Source organism: Quercus robur, chromosome 12 (genome assembly GCF_932294415.1).
Source record: "Quercus robur chromosome 12, dhQueRobu3.1, whole genome shotgun sequence".
NCBI classification, from domain to species: domain Eukaryota; kingdom Viridiplantae; phylum Streptophyta; class Magnoliopsida; order Fagales; family Fagaceae; genus Quercus; species Quercus robur.
In genome coordinates this window covers 14,477,323-14,491,515 of record NC_065545.1, presented here as the reverse complement: position 1 = coordinate 14,491,515, position 14,193 = coordinate 14,477,323, and the positions used below count along the sequence as shown (strand labels likewise).

Here is a 14,193-nt window from a genome sequence, read left to right as displayed (position 1 = left end):
CCTTATAGCTACAAAGTACAAATTACAAACCCACTGAAAATCACTTTTATATATACAAAAATCACGTATTCAATTTTTATTTATTTATTTAATATTTGCATCTACAAAGAGAGAGGACTGCTAAACCGCTAAAAACACCATGTGAATGCCCAAGACTGGTCTGGTCACCAAAGAGTCAACCTTCGGCATATATTTATTTATTCTTTATCCTTGAGATATTTTGTTTTTGACATTATAGAAAATTAGTACATTTTTCATAGCAATAGGATCTTTTTTAGAACTACACATTTTCTTGTTTAATGTTTCTTGGGATTGAAAAGCTCATTCTTGCAAATTTTTTTTGAGAAATGATATGTCCACAACATTTTCACAACAAATCCTAAACGGCAAGTTGTTACTGATTGTTATTGTTGAGACAAAAAAATAATTTTAGTATTAGGTTCAAATTTGAACTAATAACAACTAACCACTTATGATTTATTATGAAAATGTTATAAAAATATTGTAAACGTAACATCTCTCATCTTTTTTTCATTAATTTTCTTAATGAGAAAAATCTTTCATCCATTTATAAACCCTATTATCCAGGAAAAAAAAGATTATGTCCTAAAACTTGTCGAGATATATGACTTGTAACTTTAGTTTGATCTTCTGTTTAATCGTTCAGAAGCTTGTTTTGGAACTTGAGATCCCTTCCAATCAATCTAAGACTAAAGAAAATCTGGAAGGCCTTGATTTGAATTGTCCCTGATTTGGTGCACAATACTTTTCTCACGCCGAAAATTTTCTAGGTTTGATGTAGGTTTTCAGAAAGTTTGATGGGACAAAGTTAAATAAGACAGCTTAAATCCAATTTGGGCATTTTTCACTTAAGGCAAGCATGTTTGGTACTAATCCAATGCTTGCAATCAATTTATGGAGGCATACATGAATAACTTAGATCCACATGAAAGGTAAACTCCAGCTTTTAGACGATCCCTTCTCTCCAAATCATGGTAGATAAATGAAGGAAAGTAAATAAAATAACAAACCAAAACAAAACCCAAAGAAAAAAAAACTACAGAACAATATCTTGCAATTCTGTAATCCCCTTCAAACCCTGCCTTGAATTCACACATCTATAGCTACAAACCCACTAAAAATCAATTTTATATATACAAAAAATCACGTATTTAGAAAATAAATAATTTATAATTTAATTTTTGCATCTACAAAGAGGACTGCAAAACAGTTAAAAACACCATCTGAATATGCCCAGGACTGGTCTGGTCACCAAAGAGTCAACCTTGGGCCTACAGGCACATGATACTACCTGCCAAACTACCTAAATGGCTGAAGGATAGTTTACCATAAAGACCAACAAGCTCAGCGCAAGAATACACCCAAGGCCTCAAGCCGCTACCAGAATCCACACCTTACCTTCAAGGGACCCTCACTGGATAGTCAAATGATAAAAAAGAGCCCATTAAACTAAGCCAGCTACCAAAAGCCCCCACGTGATGATAATTGATAACCAGAAAATCATCAAGCTGATGACAGACATGCATATCCTTAGAGGCACCACCTAAATGTCAAAGAAGTTGGCCATTTCATAATCTATCTTCAGACTAGCATTAAATAAATCATTGTCACTTGTCCTTCAACGGAAAAAAAAGCTAGAAATGAATTTACCATTGCTCACATGGCAGTAATCTTGAAATTAGCAATAAGCTTGCCACTGAATTAAGGCTATTGTTGATTTAAAGCAGGAAGTGCTGGACGTGGTCTAACAACATTCAGCACACCTCTTGCAGTTGCCTGTTAAGAGAGAATCAATATTTTGTCAATAAATTATAGGGCTCATGTGAAGAGTATCTAGAGGAAACATTCGTATGGGAATACCTCAAAAAAGGAATTAAAGTTTAGACGCAAAAGAAAACGTCTCAGAAATGGAGCCCGCTGACTTCCAGCAAGTCTGCTACTGCGCAATATAGTGTATAAGGAGTTCGATTTCTTGTTAAATTCCTGTAAGAAGTAAAAGGGAACGCTTAAATATGAAACCATTAAAATCACTCAAAAAATTTTGGACATATGTTGTGTGATAGACACAAAAGGACCTGCATCCACTACTAATGAAGTGCTAATTACTTAAAATAAAAATCAGATAGGCAAACCAAGTCATGTGGCACCAAGACAATCTAGGGAAAATTCCAGTGACATGTGTTAGTCCTTTTTGCCGGATTTCATATAATGTAATAAAAAATGTTTATATCCATTTTACCCTACACTTCCCATTAGATCAAAGAGCCCCTGACTACCTTCAACTAGTCATATTGCAGAGTCCTTACTCATTGAACATTCAAATAGATTCTTGAATAGAAAAGAACAAAACATCTATTCTTCAGTTAACACTACAATTTGTATGCAAGCTTTCTGTTTTGGTCTCTTGATTTATAATGCTTCAATCATAGCTTGATGTGTCACCAACTCACCATGATCTGCCCCAAAGGTGAGCCGTTGCTATGTATTTGTCCTAATACCACTTAGCAAAGCATATTTTGGAAATGGAGTTCACAGATCAGCGTATGCCATGCTTAAAACATCAAGACGTGGAATTTACATCTCTATCTCTATCTCTCTCTCTCACACACAGAGTAAGGGAAAGAGAGGTAATAGTGGAACGGGCACAGCAGATTTTGGATTGGCACTGATAAATCCTACAGTTCTCAACTCCTTTGCAATCATAATTCTACTTGTACTGCAGTCTGCCATCTCTCAGTTGAACAGGTGATAACTTTTGATGCAGACAGGATTTCCAGTTATGTTGCTTAGGAAATGGGGATTGCTTTAGAAACACATTTCCATGATATGCAAAGGTCACATCTCATGTTCACAGCTGCAGGGTTGCAACAATCACTTTGAAAAACTACATATAATCGTTTTTCACGGTGCAATAAATACAAGTTTGAGACAACTGGGCCAAGTTCAATTGATGGTTCAAACTCAAAGCATGAAGAAAAATGACCACTACTAAACGAAATGCTTATTTTCTCTATTATCATTTATACATGCAGCATCCATAATCATATTAGAGAGAATTTAACTAAGGTACCTCTGTTATATGTTCCAGTTCAGATGTATTTGAACCATTTTCTTGGTTTTCTATCTTCCAGCAAAACTGCAAGCAAAGTTTCATTATGCCATCCAGTATCCTCGACACAGAGCCAATATCCAAGAAAGATTGTGAAATTAAAGCTGACAAATACCTGTTAGAAAATTTAAGAATTATGAAAACATCAAAGCTGTAATCAACATTGTCTGTGCAGAATATATATTAAAGACTGAACTATCAATAATAGCTATGTGGAAAACAAGCATCCCTACACCAATGCTTGGGAGAGATACACATGCTTGGCAGAGCTACTTCCTTGAATAAGACGCCACAAATGCTTGGGAGAGATACACGTGCAATTTCTTTCAGTATATAGCAAGATCTTTCTCTAAAGATCTGTTTGTTTCAGTGAAACATATTTTCCAGTATTCCATACTACAGAAAACAAACATCAATGGAAAACTAACCATTTAAACTACGAAAACCGCTCCATTTGAGCAGTATACATTTTCCAGAACATTACAGAGCTCATAAACCAACCACTCTCAACACTCTCACTCTCACCTGCGCACCACAGACCACACACCAACCAACAGTAACGCCTCTCTCTCTCGGCTTGGTCCTTGAAGGCAGAGTTGTTAACCCCACCATCACAATGTCACCCAACATGGAGTTCAGCATCACTGACCTCATCACCAGAATTTTTGTAAAATACTAGGACTCCTTGCTGATTTGTTTCACAAGGGCCATTTCGTCATCATTGAAGGCTTCATCAAGCACTTCATGGACGAGATCAGGAAGGAGATCTCAATAAAAATTAAAAAGTGAATCAAAAGCAAGCAATTACTTGGAATTACAAGAAATGTTAATGATTTTCCATGCACGCAAAATCACAAAAAATGCTTTCTAGCTCATTTTCAAGGCCACAACTAAAACACAGGAAGACAAGTCAGTTTTCCTAAAAACATTTTCTAGAAAATGAATCATTTTTAGGAAAATGTTTTCTGCTGAGACAAATAGAACATTAAGTCTTTAAGGATATCTAATTGGAATTTGAAAAGAAATGAGAAACACTAAACATAGGACTGCACAATGATGCATCTGGCACCAAAAAGGCATTCCATAATTGTAACAGAAACAAGCAGTACCCAATTCTGTTGAATATCTTTAGTCATTAGCGATTGTATACATTTAAAACAATTAAGCAAACAACAGCACTAAAGAGTTCCCAGAGTAATATAGAAGATTATAATGCAGAAGCAATTTGCAATGACAAACCATTTGTTTTACTTACTCTTGATGAAAGGCCACGAGTTCAGTAAAGTCATGAGAATCTTGAATATGAGCTTGCAAAACATTCCATTGAGATTCTATAACATCCACCTAAAATAGAAACATGAAACTTTTAAAAGGGATAGAGAATTCATAAATGATCAATGAGCATAGAGAAATCACAAACTTCATGATTTAGGTTTAAAGAAGAGAGAAAAGCATACAGTTACTAGATAAGAATGGGCATTTTCTCCAGATTATTCAAAGAGCACTAACTGATATGAAAAGTATAAACATCTGAAGTAACTTGATCAGTTACCCATTCAACCAACTTATGCAGCATATTGATATAGAAAATAATTCAGAAATAAATTATATTCAACTATTCCTTAGTTGTAATTATAACCATTTCTCTTGTTTCTTATCTAGTAACATGCCATAGTTGGGAAAGCCTACTTAGGATACCACAAAAGATTGATTTGATTGGTGTGTACATGACTACATTCCATATGTAATTAACAAATGTATATCAATCGATACTTGAGAAGTCTCATATGCGCCATTGTATATCATCTAATAGACATCCCATATGGGTCATTGTTTTATATTCACTTTTTTTATTAGACCGAGTCTGGATCAGATCCTGTGTCTCTGCATCAGCATATACCTCACCATCATCCTTAATGTAAATGTTGAGCAAATGGCTTAGAATATAAATGGAGGGGTTTTTCATTAAATATATGGTAAAACTGTAAATGTACAATCAGTATAGAATACTTTTTTTCCAGCTTGGCTTGTTCCAATCTCCGAAAAGATTTAACATAGAAGTGAAACTTAAAGGCATCAATAATGACCTGGATATAAAATTGAAGATTTCTGATCAAGAATGCCATATGTTCTCTAACACGCCACATTGGTCTAAACCGCTGCCTTCGCTGCTGAGATACTGGGCGATTCACACGGTCATTTCGACGATTGGCAAAATCTGTGTGATCTTGATGCATCACAGAGGCCCATGATTTCTCTAACTCCATTTGTGTTCGCTTCAACCGCAGCAAATATTGGAAGACCCTGCAATACCTGGAGCAAAATTATTGTTAAGATGTGTATAGATTAACAGCTTCACAACTATCAAGTACTTTTCAACTAATTAGCAGCTCCACAACTATCAAGTATTTTTCAACTAAAGTACTTAGTTGAAAAGGCTCCTTTTTTTACTCCTTCATGTAAAAGAAAAAATTTTAAAAAATCTTGTTAAAAAGTTCCAACTTTATTAGCTATATCAAAACAAAGAAAGAAGGAAATAAAAAATGGCATCCACGAGTTACAGGAGCAGTAGAGTCTTACTTTGAGAGCACTTCTTGGGTAAAGAACAACTCTAAGGGCCAATCAACAGAGTATTCAAGAGCAATACCATCCCATCCATCAAGGGACATCTCTGAAGAAGCACTTGACAAAGCAGAACTTGAGTTTCCATCTGCATAATCTTTTGGCTTTGGAATATCTACTTGGGAGGATTTGACCGTGAATCCAAATGAAGGCATCCTAGAAGAAGTAGAAATTTAAATGAGTACATATGCTTGTCAAATTTTAAAATGAAAGGATATGACTGACAGAAAAATGGTTTTACAGTCAAGTTTTTAGGTAAATCACTGAGTATGAATAGTCAATCTTGGATCTAACCGCAATGATACTCTCGGATAGTATTTGTCTTCCTCACTGATAGTCTTTAGTGCAGCCTGCATCATTGCAATCAGTACCAATGAATGTGTTTCCAACCATCAGTAATAAATGTGAAACATACATAACATGTAAGAATAGACACTTTCGCTACATCAATGCCTATAATCACATGCACTAGAAATCACTCATGCTAACTTACCAGCTGAAATGGGACCATAAGATCAGCTTCAGCAGTAGACTGGCGAGGAGGCAAACGCATCAATTGGCGACTCTCCTCAAGAAAGCACTGTAAAAATCATGTCTTATCCAACATTTAGATATCCACAAGAATTCAATTAAATTGCATAGCTGTTTATCTACACAAGTTTTTTTTTTTCTTCTCTTTTTTTAACAAGTAAAAATTCCAATTGTCATAGTATAGTAAGTTTTGTGCCAATGAACTATAGCTCAACTAGCACTTCCTTCTCCCATAATAATTGGTTGGAGGTGAGGTCGTGGGTTCAATTTCAAGTCCCACTGGATGTGTGCTTACCAATCAAATATATGTGTGTGTGTGTGTGTGTATATATATATATATGAGATTGGTTCAAGTTACACCTAGTGTGACTTAACCAAAGTTACACATTTTTTAAACTGTCCATTCCTATTTGATCTAACAAGTCAAAAAATCACCATTTATTATGTCATTAAATAAAGTCAGCTTAAGTTTGACACCTTGGTAAAAATTTTCTATTCCTGAAATCGTCTCTCTCTCTCTCTCTCTCTCATTAGGTTCAGCCTCTTGACTGTCTTGAAGACATACTTACAGAACACTCAGTTCTTCAATGGTTAATGGTCAGAATTGGCCTATCTTCCTGACTTCTTGGTGAATTCTGTTTCTCAGATGGTGTCTTGTCAGTAGTGATGTTGCTGGACTTGGGGGTGGTTTCAGATTCAACCAAGCAGGTGGAATGGCTATAACAGAATATATATAACTCTAAATTGATATTCTCCTTTGCTTGTGTACATAATTCTCCACAGTGACTTCAAATGCACGAATTTGTTTTACCCAAAGTACAAAACCAACCAATTAATACTAAAACCCATCTGGATGCAAATAGTCCATTAATATCTCAGCTCTTCCAATAAAAAATAAATAAAAATAAAAAAATAAAAATAAAAAAGAGATCACAATCCAAAGAGATTCTATCTAATTAAGAATTTTAAATTAGGATTCTGTCTTTATTAGACAAAAACATAAACTGAAATAAGCACAAATCACCCATGTAAAAATGGGCATAAGAAAACCAAAACCCATGAAAGTGAATAACGCTTTCCAAGCAGGTTACCCAAATACAGAGCCAAACGCATCCAAGCTGAACCAAAATACAATCAAATGCCCCAATCCCTTTACATCTAGATCCTTTGCCAGATCTGGTTCTTCTGGGTCGAAGACGAAACTGTGTTCTAAAGATTTTAGTTTTACTTACAGAGAGAAAGAGAGAGTGATAGGAAAGAAGTGTTGGGAATAGAAAATTTTAATGTGAAATGGCTTATTGCTGATGTGTCAAACTTAAGCCGACTTTATTTAATGACATAATAAATGGTTTTTTTTTTTTTTTCTGACCATTAGATAAAATAAGAATGGATGGTTTAAAAAATGTGTAACTTTGGCTAAGTTACACAAGGTGCAACTAAAGTTTTGTGTCACACGTATAGTCTTTTTTTTTTTTATAACACATGTATAGGAACTTATATTCAACCAGAGATGTACCAAATATAAGATATATTTATAAACAACAAAAGTTCAAAAATAAGATGAGCAAAAGAGGTTCCATTACTCCATTATCATTATCATAAATCATTTGTAGCAATTTTCATATTTATTAACTTTACAGTATCATCCAAAAGGTACACACGAATTTCACAAGTGGATGTGCAAAAATTGGCATGGCATATAATGCCATTAAATAAATACTTTGAGGTACTCATTGCTATCATATATAAGCAAATGAGAGAAAACGTCATACATTTAGCGTGAAAATCATGACATTTCCCTTAATGGGGTTCAAACAAATCCATATCAGACATATGAGAAAAGATTCTCAAAGCATTGCCACAACAATTTCATGAAGAGGATCCTCCTCCTCCTGAAGGCAACATATGCAGATTAACATGCAAGGTTCATAAAGCAAATGCATCAACTATATTCATTAGTCCTTTATAAAAAGCAGCAAAATCTAGATGAGCACAAGCCCTAGGACAGCACATAAAATATGATCTGTTTGAAAAGTTTGAAAGGTGCTGGTGACATGGACTAACCTCCCCATCATAAGATTAATATAAAACATAGCACCCATAAGTGTAGTCCAATAAAAATGAAAAAAGGAGCAAAAAACAGATTCATATTTTACCTGGAAGAAATCTCCTTTTGCTAAAAGAAAATAGTCTTTCAGGGCCTTCAAGTGGCCATTCAAGTCAGCGCGTACAACCACAAGCTGTAGAAAAAGATGGAATACTTTTAATGTAGATGCTCTAAAAGATAAAAACAACCAAATTTTTGTCACATTCAGACCTGCCAAAGATGACTGGCGGCAATAGCCCGAATAGAGTCAACAGCAGACTCAAATGATCTTTTATGAAACTCAGATGATTCCTGCACATAATAAACAGGTTATTCACCATTAAAATTTGGTGTTTCAAGGGGGATACCATCCATTACAAAGTACATATAATATCTTCCAAGTCAGTGCATGGACTACAGTTAAGACTGGATATTATTTTGTGCAATAAACAAATACAATCCACACTCTCCACATGTAAATATCCATCAAAAGTGGGGTTGCACACAACAAATATGTTACAGAGAACTGTGGTGCAAACAACCTTTAGATCTAGAAGCATAGCTTCAATCTTATCTGCCTCAGTTTGTGGAAGTAATTCTTCTCCCATCAGTTTAGCATCCATGAGAGGCTCTTTTTGAAAAGAAAAGCGGCCTGTTAATCCCTGAAGCTTCTGAGAGCCTCTTGGCATCTGCTGATGATATAAAGCATCCTCACACCGAAAGGAGGGGCTTGGATTTCGAAGAACCCTGATGGCTTTGCCAGCAAAAAGAATTGATTCTGCAACACGCATGTGGATGTACTCAGGCAGCATATCCTGCAAAATAACATGGAAAGATTAAATAACTTGGGAAAGCAAGAAAGTTCCAATGATCAGTGCCTTGGTGCAAAAGAGAATGTAAAGTCAAAAAATTGATAAGTGAAGAAAACTTTCTTTTAAAAAAGGAAAAAAAGGAAACACCATTATTTCTAGTCATTGCACTTCCTTCAAGTCCTTAGAAGTGAGCAAGATGTCATAGATAGATATCATGCAAATGCAATATAAGTAGGAGGGCACTCTTCATGCAAATCTTAGTTCATTTTTATAGGCTATCAGTCATAAATAATTTCATGTTATGTCTAGCATAGCCATAGTCACACTGACATATAGAGTACCTAAAATTTTAAATAAAAAAAACATTGACAGCATGTAGAATGCACATGTTGGCTGATATAGAGTATAAACATCCTAAACATGACTCAAACTTAGCTTGTAAAGCATAGCCTATTGATGAAATCAGATACTTGGTGACAAATAACAAGTACAAACAGTCTACAAAATAAAAATTATTCCAAAGAGTCCAATGATCAATTATGATTGCTCATTTTTAACCCAATGCCAAAACTATTCAACGCTACTGTGCAATCTCATTGCAACATATAAAGACAATCTACAAAACAAAAACAGCAACGACATCTGCAGCATAATTTCAGACAAAATTTTATTATGGTATAACCATCAGTGCTTTTCTGGCACACACCACTGATTAAAGATAACAGTGAGCATGCCTGTGAGAACATCTACTAGAATATCCAGCTTGATTAACAAAAGATTACACAGATAAAGTGGAAAATCTAGCCAATATATATTATTTAGTCAATAACATCATCATCATCCAAATCTTAACAAACTCCCATCAATACACTAATTGAGTGGTCATTGCAAAATAAAAAACAAACCAAAATTTTGAAGATAATAGTTCAAAAAATACCAAAGAAATATGAAATCCCAAGTGCCAATCTGTCAAAGATGTATCATCAGTTGATAAGCGAGCCAACTTCTCAGGTATGTCAGGAAGAGATGAGCCATGCTCTACATCTGTATCCTCCTGCCTGCAAAGTTAGAAAACAATATAACCAATTTCAGGTTTATAAATCTATAATGGATGCATATATCAGTCATACGAATATCCAAAATGGAAAATTGGCTGAACCTGATTAGTATATTCTTATTGGCTACAAGAAACATACTTCTTTAGTCATTACCTCCGAATGAAAAACTCTCCATGCTGGTCTTGAAGAATCCCATAAACCATCCACGAAGCAAGTTGGTTATACATGACCTGATGCCCATGCCAAAGAAGTCTATACTTTGGACATACAACAACCAACAAAGATGAACATCATCATCTCAGCATACATTTTGCAAGTTGATCAACTAGACTCATGCTCCATACATATAATATATTAAGAAATGATTCTTTTTTGGATAGGTAATAAAGAAATATTTTTATTATGAATCAAGAAAGCTCAAAAGATAGAGCTTCCTAAAGAATTGCAACCATAATCGTAAAGGTAATACACTCAACTAATGTGTTACAAGAAATCTCCCCAGCATATCACACCATTTAAATAAAATGTGCAAAAAACTACAGTTTAGCTCAATAAGGATTTCTCAACACCCTCAAGTATTCAACTATTCCACTTGTCCCAAATCAACCACACAAGACACATAGGGTCACATTCCATGTGATACTATTCCTAAGTCTCCCGTATAGTCCCTTCCAGCGACAACAAATATCAATCACTTTTTGGGGCATCACCCACTGCACCCCCCCAGAAGCCGGGAAAAAAAATAACCATAATTGTGAGCAACTGCACAGTGTTGCAAAAGATAACCCACGGATTCATTGTTTGCCTTACACACACAACACCAATTGATCAATGGTATACCCCCCTTAACAAGATTGCCTATGATCAAATTTTTGTTTAGCATTGCTGCGCACACTAGGGATGGTACTTTTTTAGGCACGTGTACAAAACAAAGGCATCTCCAGGGAAAAGGCTTTCCTGCTAGCATTTCTCAAATGTTCATAATTAGATTGAAAACTAAATTCACCATTGCTATTCTGTACCCAGTAAGTTCCTCCAGCAAATGGCAGTTTGCCGTATAATAAATCCATTAAAGAATCCACCACCTCCATCTCCCAATCATGAAAATTACAAACAAACCTCTTATTCCAATAGCAGGGCCAGTCGTCCCCTCCTACACTCACCATGGAAGACAGAAGCATCCTTGTTTTTAGCAATCAAATACAGATCGGGATACAATTCCTTAAGAATGGTCCATATTTAAGTTATGCAGATGTGATTATACATCTCAATGCCATCCTAACAATAAGGAAATGTACTATAAGCATTATAAAAATAAAAATAAAAATTGTACCTAAAGAAAAGACAGAATTATCATCAATGTAAAGTAATTAATAACTAATCAATTTGCCAAAACATGTATACCTCTGAATGCAAGTCTGCAACTCAGGCACTCCACAGTGGCACCGCTTGTGTAACAGGTTAAGAAGCTGACCTCCACGAATATTATCACGCTCAATTTCCAAAATCAGCTCATACAAAGGCGGCAAAAGAACAAAAAACTGAAGGGGGAAAGCAAACTATAAGAACAATACGAGATCAAAATATCAACTACTCACCCTAGCATCCAAAATTAACGACACCAACAAAACCTTAATTAACATGTATACTTTTTCTGCATTGTGTTCTATCCAAAGTCATAGTCTCTGTTAATTCCTTAACTAACATGTCATTTTTAACTACTTCTATTAATGTTAATTTTTTGTCTTCATCTAAGTTTTTTTTTTTTTTTTTTTTTTTTTTTTTTTTTTTTTCATTTGCTCAAATTGAATCAGCTCACTCTTACTTCTAACTAGTGCATTGATTGCTCTCCTCTCTCCTCTGAACATGACCAAACCATTTCAAGCCCAGTAATTTGTTAATTTTAACATTCATACAAAAATTAGCGAGTTATAGTGTCTCACTAAAAAAAAAAAACTTGAATTAAGGTGTTGATACCCTAAGAAATAAAAATTTCGTTTGGAAATTACTCATTTCTGGTAGCTTATTTGCAAACGTGAGACAAAAAAACTAAAAACTAGCTTATTTTCAAAAAGCTTAAACATAAAGCTGAGATAAAAAGTAGTGTAGACCTAAAAACAGTACATAAAATAAGCAAAGCTTATAATCAAATGTCTAACGGAGAAGGACCTCATAGCTTAGATTTGAAAGAGATACAATTAACACTAATTAACACGTTACAAACTTAAAAACTAAAAAATAAAGAGAAAGAGAGAGAGAGAGAAAGGACCTTATTGAGGCCTTGAGTGACAGTAGCCAAGATAGGGACAGTTTCGGCCAACAGTTTCTGCTCAATGTGGAGCACGGCGGACCTGTACACTGAAAGTATTTCCACGACGCCATTAGCAATGGCTCTACGGTACACGCTAGCGGGATTCTTCGAGGAAGAGAGGTCCAAAGGAGACTCATTTTTGGCAGATCTTATCCAGCTTAAATTCCGAGACTCGGTAGCGAAACGATCAAGCTCTCTGTAGTAAAACCCTAAGGTAATTATCCTCTCAATTAGATCCCTGCAAAATTTAATCAAAATGTGAGTTACGGAGATTGGAAAAAAAATGACAAGGCATATTGTTTGAGATTGGTAGCGTACCGATCGCTGGGTTGAATGAAGGAGATATCGGAGGCGAGCTTGAAAGGGCGGTCGTCGGAGTTGGAGTTGTGGATGATGAGATCGCCGGTGTAGCCCAAGAGTGCGAGTAAGAGCTCGTGGAGCATTGTTGGTTTTATGGTTTATGATGTTTTGAATAATATGGATTCACTCTCGCTCATTCTAGACTGAAGTGGATGGATAGAGGGAACAGGTTTTGAATTCGGTTTAGTTTTGGGCTCCAAAAACTGAAATGAAATTTGCCGGCTGGAATAGCAGGTTGCCACGGTTTTGTTTTGTTTTGGTTTGGTTTTTTTTTTTTGAGGAAAAAGTAGTGCTTATTTCTTGTTGAAGCAATTTTTAGACCGAAGTAGACTGAGTAAGACCGAATGTGCCGAATTAGACCAAATAGAATAAACTAAATAGGACCAAATTGGACCGAAGATGACAGAAGGGACTAAATAGAACACTGAATAAGACTTTTTAATATTTATCATTTTTATCACTCATATTTCTAATTTCTAATATCTATTGCAGTATTTTTCTTTGTATTTTTTAACTCAAAACTAAAGAGTTTTAGCCTAAATATAATTAAATTTCTTACTTTTCAACCCAAAAATGAAAAAAAAAAAAAAAAAAAAAAAAGAATTTTTGAACTAAACTTGAAAAGAAAACGTATAAAAATAATCAATTTAAGGCTCAGTTAGTATAAAATATATGAAAGGAGACTGAAATTGACCGAGTAGACCAAATTTGACTGAAGTAGACCTAATTGGAACGAATAGAAATCGTTTAATTTTAAGGAAAAACAAATTATCTTTAAAAAAATTTAGAGAAAAAATTATCCATTATATTACAATACAAAATAATTATTTATTCCCACATATTGCGTGAGTTTGTAACTAGTTTTAATTAAAACTCAATGTGCAAGGTGTTCTCATGAAAACTTAATGTATTATAAATATAATGGTAAAAAGTAAATTAGTTAATTACATTGACATATCCAAAGTATAGTGAAATTAGACTAGTTATATCCAATTTTAATGAAATGACATTCCGCCCCAAATGATCCAACGTAACAAGACAAAGTTTCAAATATATTCAAACCAATTCCTCCACCCGAAAAAGAGAGCAACAATCCTTCTTGGTAGTAGCCATTAGATTTAAAACAATCTAAATATGAGACTACATAAAGCATAAACATCACCATAGATCAACAAATGATCTCAGAGAAGACAGTTCCATAATGGGACTTCTCTCTTCAAGAGACGAGATCACTAAGGGTATTTAACCAAATAGTTTTTACTTTACTATTTGACTAAAGAATT

General features: G+C 34.7%; 1 protein-coding gene across 3 annotated transcripts; it reads right to left on the bottom strand.

The window, feature by feature from the left end:
• Nucleotides 1-1,047: 1,047 nt before the first annotated feature.
• On the bottom strand, nt 1,048-13,162 carry LOC126709677 (gamma-tubulin complex component 4 homolog). 3 transcript variants are annotated; one of them, XM_050409998.1, is made up of 17 exons: nt 12,869-13,162; nt 12,509-12,788; nt 11,644-11,780; nt 10,393-10,491; nt 10,119-10,239; nt 8,912-9,184; nt 8,601-8,681; nt 8,440-8,523; nt 6,246-6,332; nt 6,047-6,102; nt 5,711-5,908; nt 5,218-5,443; nt 4,386-4,474; nt 3,092-3,245; nt 1,882-2,004; nt 1,672-1,797; nt 1,048-1,596 (listed from the first exon to the last, which is right to left on the bottom strand). In XM_050409998.1, the coding sequence occupies exons 1-16, from the start codon at nt 12,991-12,993 to the stop codon at nt 1,729-1,731; spliced, it is 2,202 nt and encodes a 733-aa protein (XP_050265955.1). In that variant the 5' UTR covers nt 12,994-13,162; the 3' UTR covers nt 1,048-1,596; nt 1,672-1,728. The 3 variants fall into 3 exon arrangements, with proteins under 3 accessions (XP_050265955.1, XP_050265956.1, XP_050265954.1); XM_050409999.1 differs by having other exon boundaries at nt 1,048-1,435; XM_050409997.1 differs by having other exon boundaries at nt 1,048-1,564; nt 12,869-13,161.
• Between the last annotated feature and the right edge of the window lie 1,031 nt (nt 13,163-14,193).